This window comes from Pelodiscus sinensis, chromosome 30, assembly GCF_052426305.1.
Source record: "Pelodiscus sinensis isolate ZL-2025 chromosome 30, ASM5242630v1, whole genome shotgun sequence".
In the NCBI taxonomy this organism is placed as follows: Eukaryota; Metazoa; Chordata; order Testudines; family Trionychidae; genus Pelodiscus; species Pelodiscus sinensis.
This window is the reverse complement of record NC_143081.1, coordinates 2,254,514-2,266,675: the sequence shown is the minus strand read 5'-3', so window position 1 is coordinate 2,266,675 and position 12,162 is coordinate 2,254,514. Positions and strand designations below refer to the sequence as shown.

At 54.8% G+C, this 12,162-nt stretch overlaps 1 protein-coding gene across 1 annotated transcript; it reads left to right on the top strand.

Annotated features, from left to right (window-relative positions):
* Positions 1-2,343: 2,343 nt before the first annotated feature.
* Positions 2,344-6,586, top strand: LOC149520992 (T-cell-interacting, activating receptor on myeloid cells protein 1-like). Its single transcript, XM_089774530.1, has 5 exons — positions 2,344-2,468; positions 2,612-2,650; positions 3,431-3,733; positions 4,970-5,410; positions 5,730-6,586. The coding sequence occupies exons 1-5, from the start codon at positions 2,438-2,440 to the stop codon at positions 5,831-5,833; spliced, it is 918 nt and encodes a 305-aa protein (XP_089630656.1). The 5' UTR covers positions 2,344-2,437; the 3' UTR covers positions 5,834-6,586.
* Positions 6,587-12,162: the final 5,576 nt, after the last annotated feature.

Here is a 12,162-nt window from a genome sequence, read left to right as displayed (position 1 = left end):
CTGGCGTCTTTGGCTCCTTTCTTTGAGGTGCAGTCCAGGCCAAAGACCAAGCCCCCTGCTTTCCTGTTCTTTTTGAAAGAATTGAGGCTGCTCCCCACCAACCACTGCTCTGATGTAAGGACCGAAGAGATTGTTTAACAGTTGCTCATCAAGACTTGGAGGGTAACACCCTTGACACCTCTCATTCACACATTTGAAGCCCACAAAACATTCCCCCCTCCATACATGTAATTTTACACACAAAATGATACGGACATCAACAGAAGATAAACTGAGCCAGCAGATCATGACCTGACAGTTGATGGTTTACATGAAAAAATTTGCTCAAAGCACCTTTGAGTTACATAAATTCATGTCTATGTAGGGGGAGGGGTTTCTGTCACACACCTCTCTCAAGACAAGGTAGGACACAGGTTGTACTGGAGCCCAGATGGCTGGTGGCCCTATATTATGCCTTGTTTTTTGTCTTCCAAGTTCTTCAAGTGGCTGCCAGGGTACATCCTAAAGGGCTGTCAGACAACAGTGAAAGTTTGACACCCTCCCTCTCTGAAACATTCCTTTGTCTGAAGGGTCAGGATGGAGCATTCTTTCTGCTCCTCTGGTGTCTTATTTCCAGGCAGCCACCAGGGATGGGTTGGGTACCAGGACTCCTGGATTCAAACCATGGCTCTGGGAGTCTTCAAGCACAGTGGTCTAGGAATCAGGATACCTTGGCTTGACTCCAAGCTCTAGAAGGCAATTGGGTGCTAGACCATTCACCATGGGAATCAACCCAGCTGCTCTGTCGTGGGGTCACAGTCTTTCCACACTGGATGGGATGCTGGTATCTCTTATGATGGTTCCTACTCTGAAACACCCACCATGCTTGGCAAAAATGTGATGGTGTTTATGGGCCGTGCAAGGGGAGACAAAGTGAATCTCCAACGTTCCTTATCGCTGCTGACTCGGAAGGCTGGGAACTCCATGGTTCAGTGGACGGAAGCTGAGATCAAAGGGGCAGCAGGTACCAGGTTGGTCACCAGGTGGCAATTGTACTGCAGAGATGTAAAAATTGTGTGGGTAATAAGGTCTGGCCCCAAGCCAAAGGCCTGGCTAGGTGGGGAAGAAGCTGCTAGTCCCTGTGGTGATTTACGCAGGGCCTGGTGAACACTGTGACCAGCCCTGCTGAGAGCTAGCAACACACTGCCCCTTAATGGTGAATTTCTTCAGCATAACCACGTCCCTGTCTGTGTCTGGGCACCAGTGCTGGTTTCGCTTTCGCATCGTCCCAATCAGACAGAACGTGAACCTGTCCTGCTGGGCCCAGTGTCTATAGGATATATTTCTAGTCATTTCAGGGTCCAGTCCCTCACCTCTGGCCTGCTTGATCCCGGTGTGTCTGAGAAACCCCTCACCCACCTTATCTATCTCTTGAGTGCCCTTGACTTTTCTGTGTTTGGGATCTGCAGCCTTGAGGAAAGTGTTTATTTTACCCACCGTTAGGACCAAATATACCAGAGGGAACTCGCTGTTCGGGGCCAGGCTGTGATCCCACCTTCCTACCCAGTCTCCCTGCTAGCAGAGATTTCCATATGGAGAGATTCTCTCTTCGGTTGGAGCTGTTCTAGCTCTTCTCTCTTGTAAGCAGCACACAGAATGTCCCTTCGAGGAAATGCAATGCTCTCGCTTCTGCTTTCCAAGTTCCTGGCAGATCAGAAGGGCATTTTCAAATGTGAGCTCCCTTCACAATGTGGTTGTCCTCTTCACACGCCACCCGTGAGTCTATCTCTGGCCACAGGCTCCACCAGCTCACCCAGGGTGCATCTCTCTCTCTCATGGATGAAGGAGCGACCAGCTCGTGAGCTCAGTCTGCATAAACTGTTTACAAGAGTGGGACAGCTTTATTTGGGGTTCTGGTCCCATTGGCCCAGCCTCCAGCGCCTGCTCCCCAGAGTGGGGTCAGTCCCATCCCACGGGGTCAGGGATTGTGGACTGGAAACCGCCGCCCAGTCCCATCACCGACCGTCTGCACTAAGGCTCCCGGTGCCACAGTAGAACCTCTGAGCATGAGTTCCCAAGTCTGCAGCATGACTGAGCAAGGGCCCAGTGGGTTTCACAAGACCCCAGGCCCCAGGCCAGTTCCCCAGCTGTTATAAGAGCCACTGTAACTTGTTCCAGGTTTGTTTGTCCCGATGGAGTCCCTGCCCCACCAGAGGTGTCAATCACCTGCAGGAGCAGCCCCTCCCACCTCTGTGAGATGTGCAAATGGTGAGCTCCCCTCCTCCCGCCCTGCGCACCAGGCCCCGCTATCTCTCCAGCCCCCAAGCTATGCAATGACCACGTCTGAGCCTGTGATTTCCTCTGTCAGAGCACAGGAGCCCGTCCCCCTCCGTGTGCTCACATTCATCACGCAGCTGAGCTGAGAACCCAGCTCCCAGCACAGAGCCACCGGCTCAGCATGGAGCCAACTCGCCTTCTGCCTCTGCTGGGTAAGTGCGCTGCCTGGACCCCCAGCCCCTCTGTGTGTCTGTCTGTCTGTCCACAAATGCCCCCCCAAATCCTTGAATCTCTGTGCACCCCCTTCCATTCTCCTGCCCAGAGCTCTCACCCCCTCTCTTCTCTTCTCCTCCAGCTTCTCTCCAGATGCTTCCCTGCCTGGTGTCCCCTGAAGGTAACCGAGTCTCCTGTCCTTATCTGGGTGCTTCTGGTGTGTGTTGGGGTCCCTGGGTGTCCCTGTGCCGAGTCTTCCCGGGGCCAGTGTTCATCTGCTCTGACAGAGTGCAGGTCACAGCCTGAATTGACCCAGATCCTCCAGAAAACACATCCAGGGATAAGGAGGGTGCCGGGAGCCAGGAAAGAGGCAGGCTGGCTTCACGGTCAGACCAGGCCAGACGTGGGAACAAGTGCGGGGAGAGTCAGGGAAGGGTGGGCCAGGCGCAGGTTGGGGGGCGGGGCAGACGCAAGTTGGATTCTGATCGCAGGAGCCAGACACGGAGCAGGGTCCCTCGGCTCTGCTGGGTCATTTCCTGGCTTCAGCAACATGTGCCAGTCATGTGACCCGAGCACTGGGTATCCCGACAGGTCGTCCTATGGGCCTGACCCTCCAGGATCACTGAGGGGCTGGTTCATCCTCTGCCTTGGAGGGAGAGGGGGAAACATAAGAGACCCCGGTTCCCTCCCAGCCCTACCCCTCCCATGGGCCCTCAGCTCCTCACACTGGGTCCCTGGTTACCTGTACAGGTCTCAGGGCATCCACCCTGGCACCCTTCTATGTCAGAGCTGCTGAGCTTTGGCAGGGCCCAGAGCTGTGCAGAGGGACTGGGCTGCAAGGGGTAAATTGGGGGGCTGGGAGAAGCTCTCGGTGGGACTGGCTGAGGAGTGCGGTGTTACTGTTTCCATGAGTGGGGCGCTGGCTCTGAAGAGTTTTCTGCTTCCTCCCTCCCCCTTCCAGCCAGGCCGCCTGCCCCCAAACTGACTGTGAACTCACAATACCGCGTCTTCCTACGTGGGGAATCTGTGACCCTGGCGTGCTCGGCTCCCAGCACTGACACCGTGTCCGGCATCCGGTTCTTCAGGTATGGCCAGAGAATTGACTCTGGAGAGCTCCTGTGGTATCAGTCCAAAGCCAGATCTCTTCAACTGTCGAGCGTGTCTGAGAGAGACGCTGGAGAGTACAGCTGTGAATACTGGAAGAAAAAGTCTGGGCGAGAGATCCCATCAGAGAGGAGCCGAACCATCTTCATCCCAGTAACCGGTGAGAGCCCCTGTTGCCTGCTGTTGGCTGGGCTGGGGGGTGTCTGCTCCATGCACGGGTAACACAGCCCGGTCACTCAGCTCCAGACATGGTCACCAAGGGGTCAGTTTCACCACCATCTCTGGTCTGTGTCAGCCTCTGTGTCCCTGGAGCACCCGGCAGTTTGGGGTGAAAGGGAGGGGGAGCTGGTAGGGAGATGTAGATGGAGGGTGGATACCAGCAAGCAACAGGAGAGGGTTCAGTTGACAGCAGTACATGATCAGCTGGGGTGTTTCATTATAGCCCAGATTTCAGATCAGGTCTGTGACATTCGTCAGTGACACAGAAACATCCGTTCTGGGGCCAGAAGGGGCGACCGATCCCCGAGGTTTCTGTCATGCTGAATGGCAGCGCGGCCGCGCAGCTGCTTAATGCGCCCTGCCTGATGGCACACACACAGACCTCCTGTTGCCTTCCAGGACACAAGAATCAGATCATGGCCTTAGGAAAGAAGATTTTATGAACAAAACAGAGGTCTGCTTGGTAAAGAATACTTGGTTGGCAGCTGTTTTAAGAAATTAACAAATCAAAACACAGAATTTCATCCTTGGGATTCAAAGTAGGAATAAGAGCCTCCGGAAAAGGGCGCTTTTTCCGGAGGATCGGGGCCAGTGTAGACGCTCTTTTCCGGCTTTTCTAAAAGCCGGAAAAAAGTGGCGGACATTTTTATTTAAATGCCGCGGGGGATATTTAAATCCCCCGCGGATTTCCCTACTACGATAGCTGAAATTAACATGCCCCTTCCGGAAAAGGGGCCAGTGTAGACGTAGCCGGTATGTCTACACTACCACCCTAGTTCGAACTAGGGTGGTAATGTAAGCAACCGGTGTTGCAAATGAAGCCTGGGATTTGAATTTCCCGGGCTTCATTTGCATGTTGCCGGGCGCCGCCATTTTTAAATGCCGGCTAGTTCGGACTCAGCTGCACAAGCCCCCCCCCCTGCTGGATGAGCTGCCTTGGACAGGAGTGGCCCCCTCAGGTACCCAGCAGGGGAGGCAGGTCCCATTGGGCTGTGGGCAGGGAGATCTCTGCTGCTCAGGGGTTGCCCAGTGGGGATGTGGTTCCTGGGCATGGAGCTGGGGCTGGCTGGGGTCTGTGCCCAGGATCCCGCCCTGCTCTGCCCTCCCCTGGCTCCTCCTCTGCCTCTGTCCTCAGCCTCCCAAATAAGAATGGTCTTCTCCCCCTTGTATATTCCAGCCTCTCTTCCAGTCCCCCAGATCACTGTGTCCCAGTCACAGCCTGTCTACATCGCTGGGGAAGACGTGACCCTGACGTGCTCAGCTGCTGGGTCACCCACTGTGTCCGGGATCCGGTTCTACAGAGACAGTCAGGAAATCCAGTCCAAGGAACTCCCCTCACCTCGCAACAGTCACACCGAGTCACTGCCGCTGTTGAGCGTGTCTGCAGGCAGTGCTGGGGAGTACAGCTGTGAGTCCTGGAAGACAGTGTTTGGCCGAGAGATCAAATCCGCAAGGAGCAAATCCTGCTCCATCAGGGTGACAGGTGAATCTCCCCGTCCCCTGCTCTTTGCTGGCCCTGACACCGTAGCCAACCTTGGCGAGAAGAACGTGAATGGGAGGTGGATCCTGTCCCCCAGGAGCTGGGCTGGGAACAATACTGCGAACGTCACGATGTCAGGTGAGTCGGCTGCTTCCCGCTAACATCTCTGTAAGGTACTCTTCCCAAATCCCCACACTTCCCCACTGCTCAGAGGAGGTCAGAGCAGTGTTACAGGACAGGCCAGCAGGAGAGAGACCGACACAAAGACAGGAAGGATCAGGGATGAGAGTCCACCTGTCACAGGGAAAGGCTGGGGGTGGGATTCCCATCTCAGCTTGATGGCCCCTGAGATCCAGGGGAGTTTGTCACAAATCCTAGAGGCAGAAAAATCTTTGATACCTCTGGCATGATGTTCACCAGTGACATTAACCGGCTGGTTCCATTCATGATTCTCCAGTCTCTGCAGCTCACGGCTTTCGCTGGATCCGGGAGGTGGCCGTGGGTGGCTCCTTCTTCCTCATCAATGGCCTCATCTTCCTCATCTCCCACTGCTGCTTCTAGATCCAGGTCTCTGGCTTGTTCTGCCAAGGGGCCCTACATTCTGTGACTTGGATTCTCCCCACAAGTTGTCCCATTTGCTGCAATCACTCAGCTTGAATTTCAACCAGAAGAGGGAAGCTCTGATGGAAAATCAAAGAATGAGACCTTGGAAACATCCACAGGGTCTGAAAGAGCTTTGGGCATCACAAGCATTTCAGCCACCAATCGAACTACAGCTGCATCCAGGGTGGGGCACGGCCACTTTTTCACAACAGCATAACTCCTGTGCACAGAGATTGCTTCCGCAGTGTGAACCCAGTTCCCCAATATTCACCCACCCACCCACCCACCCACACACACACATACACACAGCTGTGAAAATGTGTTTTCTGGTGAGGAATATCTTCCCAAACCACACAGGTAAACAATATCACAGGGGAGATACGGCTGTTCTCTGAGTCCCTGTGAACTCCGTATTTGAACAGAGCGCAATGGGAAGTGCCTGGAATGGGATTGCTTCTCCTAACACCAACCAGGAAAGAGACAATGTTACCAAGTTGAAGACGGTCCTCACCAATGACAGAACCGAGTGATTGTGGAAAGAGACTGAACCAAGACAAGCCAGAGACATAGGCTGAACCTGGAATGGGTTTGCTTCTTTATACACCTTGCAGCACAGAAGTCAGTGGGAGACATTGGGGAGGGCTCTGGTTTGGACCCACTCAGTCACTGCTTAAGGTTTGAAAACTACAAGACAATGTTATTAGAAATTGACCGTGTCCCTTTTTGTTAAAACACAAGGAACGATCAGAGTTTATAGGGATTGTGATAGGGGGGATACCGCACGTTGGACTGTAAAAGGTTAAAACAGCCTTGGCAGTGGGCTGTGGGTGGCAGCCAATCAGAAGAGGGCTTGTGGCAGCCAATCAGAGCTTGGCAGGCTGTATAAAAGGGATGGCCAGGAGGGGCTCACTCTTGCTCCATCTCTGGAGGGAGAGGGACCTGGCTGGCTGCTCGCAGGGTACCTTGGACAGCGCCGTGCTGGAGGAAGGCAGGGGGAGCCCAGACAGAGTCCAGCGACAATCCCTATGGGCACTGCCCAGCCCTTCACAGGCAGTCCCAGCAGAAGAGCGAGGGCTGGACGGGCCATGGAGACTGAGCTCCCCCCTCCCCTAAGCCGGGCCCATTGGTGTGGGGCTCTGTGGGGGCAGGGGAAGGGGTCACTCTGCCTCACCGCTGGGCTCCCACAAAACTAGCAAGTTCCAGCGAGACATTAAATTCCACAGAGACGCCACCGGAAACACCGTGAGTGAAAACTCTCCCCCTCCCCTTCCCGCATGTCAGGCCAGACTTCCTCATTTCTCGTTCTTGCTTTCAAGGCCTTCTAGCTCCTGCTGGGCAGGTCTCAGATTGGGCCGATGGGGTCTCCCCCCTCTTCCAACACTGCCCCCCATTAGAAAATGTAAGGTCAATACCCAGAGAGGAACAGTGGTCTGGAGGTGGAGCCATTTGTATCAACAACCCTTCCCCCTTTTTCTGCCCACTCTCTCTGCCCAATCTGTCAGTCTTGGGGTGCACCGGGGGGGAAGGAGCTTCCCACACTCAGCATGCCCTCCCCTGCTCCCCCTGAATGGACAGAGTGGGGATTAGTGGATTCCTGAGGCACATCTAGGACCTTCCTGTCCCGGTTCCACTCCTGAAACCCCAAATCCTCTTTGGAAATGCAGCTTGTCTCCTGGACTCTGGATGGCACCTAGTCCCACCCCCTCTGTCAGGTCCTGCGCCCATGGCAGGAGGGGCAGTAGATTGCGGGTGTGAATGGGGTTATTGGAGGGGAGCAAGCTATGGGATGGGGGGGGTGAAGTTGCACAGACTGGGGGAGCTGGACTTTGCCAGCGGTGCAGCAGGTGAGTCCATCCTACCGTGACAATCTCCAGGAGCTTGGCCACTTGGCTGATGCAGTTTTGGGGAGACAGATTCTTCTTCCAGAAAGAGCGTCAGGGCCCCAGCGCAGTCCCACCCCCTAGAGCAGGAGCCCGGCTGGAGCGCCCAGCTGAGAAGAGAAGTGCTGTGTCAGACACCGATGCGTGGTGGAGATGGGAAGCCAAATGTGAGATCTTCTGCCAGAACAGCCGCTCCCTCTGGAACTCTAGAGCGTGGCAAGAATGTCCTGTCACACGGCTTAGAAGTTCCTCTCATGGGGGGCAGTCACAGGAGACTCCATGGGGCTGCTCCCTGCGGTGCTGATAAAGCCACAGACACTCACCTCCTTGCTCTCTCGGGCTTCTCACCGCCTGGTCCTACTGAGCCAGATCTCCTGGTCTTCCCCCAGCTAAGGCCCCGAGCTGAGTTCACCGCACACTTGCGCTGCCAAAGCAGAGCAAAACAGACACTGAAAAGCTTTTGGTTGCAGGAGGATGCAGTTTGGGGCCTAGCTTCCAGGATGCAACTCCCCACATGGCATCCGAACCCGCATAGAATTACTGGGGTGAGCCCCCTTTCACAATGCATGGGGGAGTGTGCGCATGGATTGCTCCACTAGCTAACAGTTATTTACACTGGGCTGGGTAGCAAAGAAAAGCAATTTTTATTAAGTACAAACACTAGGACTATGTCTACATTGTGAATTTTCTTGGCAAAAAATGAGGGACTTATTTACATGAGTCATGATCTCATTTGAATATTTTCTGCCAATCCGTTTTTGCGCTGTGATTTTTGCCCAAAACCAAGCTGCCCGGAAGTGTTCTTTTTGAGAGAAACCCCCTTTTCCCAGAAGATCAGTATGCCTCCTTTTTGGGGGCATAAGGATCTTGCAGAAAAAGGGTTTTTGTGCAAAAAAAAACCCCATACACATTGCTTGATTTTGAGCAAAAACCCCAGAGCAAAAACAGATTGACAGAAAATATGCAAATGAGATTGTGCCTCATGCAAATGAGTCCCTCATTAGCATATTTTTTGTGGAGAAAATTAATAGTGTAGACATAGCCTAACCATAGTTAAGTGGTTGAAAGTGAAATGAACGGAGCAACGTGAGCTACACATTTAAACAAAACTACTCCTTACACGCTAAAATGTTTTGCACACTTAACTAAAACTGTTCTTTCAGGCCAAAAACCCACCAAGAAAGGGAAGATCCTTTTTTCCCGGGGGGCTCTGACTGTTCTCCTGTGAGTATCCAGCCAGCCAAAGACAAAGGAACAGCAGCTCCGCATTGTTTTATAGATTCCACTTTGGTTGGGAACTTGGGAGTTTCCTCCCCTTCCTTCCAAGGAAAATTCCCTGGGAAGACCCTCCCTGGTGGGGGGTCATGTGACTTCCGAAGACCAATCACTGCTTTGACTTAAAGGAGGTTGCTTACTGGGGATCACCCAGAGCATCAGGGGAAACGCCCAGATGGCTTCCCCGTGCACATCAAACCCTAAACCGTTCCCGACTCCGTCTCACACATGAGTGACACCTGCCCCGAAGTAAGAGCCGACGGTGACATTCACATTGATGGTTCCAGGGGGGTGTTATCCAGAACCTCATGGAGTTATGGGTATGTGTGTCCACACAACAATGTCCTACCGCACGGTGTGGGGGTGGAACATCACAATTCCGGGCATGGTGGCTGGGGGCAGGGCAAGGAAAGAGAACGTGAATCGTGGTCACGGGGGGATGGGAATCCCTGCCTCATGAGAGGGACAGAGGCTCACCACGCTCAGACCAGAGAACAGGGAAGCCAAGGGGCAGTTTCACAATGACCAGAAAATGTCAGAGTCTTTCACTGTGGAGATATGAAAATTTCCCCCGGGTCGGGGCTGGGGAAGGGTGTGGCTGGTGGGGCAGAGGGGCTCACGGCTGGGGCGCCCCCTCAGGTTGAACCCTCTCCCATAGGGCTAAAAGGGGAGGCTGGGCCCGTCTCTAACAGAAACGGGTACCCTGCGCACCACACGCTGGCGTCTCTCCAGCCCCTGAGCTGCGCGGTGAGCACACCTGAGCCTGTGGCTTCCTCTGCCTCTCTCAGAACGGAGGTGACTGTTCCCCTCCCTGTGCGCAGCCGCAGCCTCAGTCGAGCACCCAGCTCCCCACCCAGAGCGACCGGCTCAGCATGGAGCTAACTCGTCTACTGCCTCTGCTGGGTAAGTGCCCCCCTCGGCCCCCAGCCCCTCTGTGTGTCTGTCTGGAGACTCCCCCAGCCCTGCCCTGTATCCCCGTACCCTCCCCAGAGTCCTCACCCCCTCTCTGCTCTTCTCTTCCAGCCTCGCTCCAGAGTCTCCCCAGGCCGGTGTCCCCCGCAGGTAACGAGGACTTCTGGCCTCCCTGGGATACTTGCTGTGGGGTGGGGAGGGAAGAGGGGCCTGGAAATGGGTCTGGGGTCCTGCTCCTCTCACACCATGGTCCTGGGAATTACAAGGAAGGGGAGAGCATCCCCTGACATTGGGTGGGGGGGATAGAAGAGGAACCCCATCTGATGACTGTTGGGTGGGTCCCAGACAAAGGGGGAGAAGCTGCCCCATCCCCCCGGGCATGACCCAGCCCCTCACAGGCAGTCCCAGCAGTGATAGCGAGGGCTGGACGGGCCATGGAGACCAACCCCTGCCTCACCATGACACTGAGTGCCCCTGAGCAGGGCCCATCTGTGTGGGGCTGTGTGTGGGGGGAGGATCTCTCTACCCCAGCTCTGGGCTCCCACCGAGGGCTCAGTCCCAGGGCCACAGACCAGCCCTGTGTAGCAGAGCAGTAAACGCAGGTTCTGCAGAGACCTCGGAGGAAAAGTGATGGGTGGAAAACTCCCCCCTCTGTTCCCCACACACATCCGCCCGAGCTTCCTCATTGCTGTGCAGAGCCTGCTGGCCACTTCCAGGCAGGGCTGCTGTTCCAGTGATGAGATCTCCCCCCTCTTCTGCCCCTGCCCCTGCCCCTGCCCTTCGACAGGGGTGAATGGGAATGGGGGTGTTGGGGCGGATCCATTTGCAACAACATCCCTCCCCCTCTTTATGCAGTGCACCCCCCGAGCGTTAGTGCAACAGACACCTGCCGGCACCCCATGACCAGGGACCTTTCCAAAGTCTGCAGGGTGAATGAGCGAGGTCCCAGGGGGAGTCAATAGGCCCCAGCCCCTGGGCCAGATCCCCAGTGGGTGCGAGCCGGTGTCACTCCTCTGAGCCTCTTTGCAGCAAACGAATCCCCTCCCCAACCCATGGGGCTCCTGCTCTCTCCCCATCTGTACATCCTACGCACGCACACCAGTGGGATGCGCAGGACTGGACACACCTCTCCATCTGTGGCCTTCCGAGTGCAGAGTACAGCAGGACAATTATCTGCCAGGTGTCTTCCTGTTCATACACCCAAGAATGCCAGTCGCCTCTTTCTCATCAGGAGCATCCCTGCACCACTTCCCCCTCACCATTTCTCTTTCCTTCTGCAAGAGGGCTCAGAAGTCGCTTATGTGCTCTTAGTTCTCCCAACTTCACAGGCCAACACGACTGTGACGGACCGGGCCGTGTCTGGGCACAGCTTAGGGCGTCCGCTCAGGGCGAATTGCTCAAATCCGGGGCTCTTTACAGTCCCCCTGACTGGCGACCTCTCCAAACAGGCCAAAAACCAGTCTCACAGAGCGCTTCAGCAACCTGCCTGAAGCCTCCCGAGCAAAACCCCTCCGGCACCCCAGCAATATCCGTGCCCCAGATGGCCCCGGGCCTCATACACAGGTGGGGGGTCCTAGCACCCAATCCCACCTACCCCGAACAAGTTCTGTCCGGTTCCAAGAAACCAGCCACAGATCCCTGGTCAATTTACCCTCTGGACCTTACCACAAATCACGCTGGGCCAATCCTTTAGAATCTATATCTAAAGGTTTATTATTACAAGAAAGAAAAGCATGAGAGTAAGGTTATTAAAGTACAGTACGTTACATGCACCGAATCTCCCAGTTCTCGATGCAGGCTCTAGCAGAGATGTTGCAGCTGCTGGTTTAAAAGTTCTTATTGCACATCCTACGATCAGGATGGGTTCACAGGTCTTCCGGGCTCTTCAATCCCTGCAGTGCTGCCTCTGGGATGAAGTGCTGAGCTGAGAACAAAATGGCATCGACCACATGGCCTCTTTATACTCCTTCCTGGCCTCTTCTTGTATGCAGCAAGTCACCTGGTCAGAGGCCAAACTCTATGTTTCCTGCTGGCTGCCCTCAGGTGACAAATCCCATTCTTTGGGTGTGTCCATAGCCTATTGAGAGTCATTGTTCCACAGGGCTTTGCTACTCAGCCTGTCCATAGCAATGCTTAACCACATTCACAGAAATATTCAGCTTCTACACATATTACAGATTCCTACCTACACACACAGACATTATATACTCACATAAATAG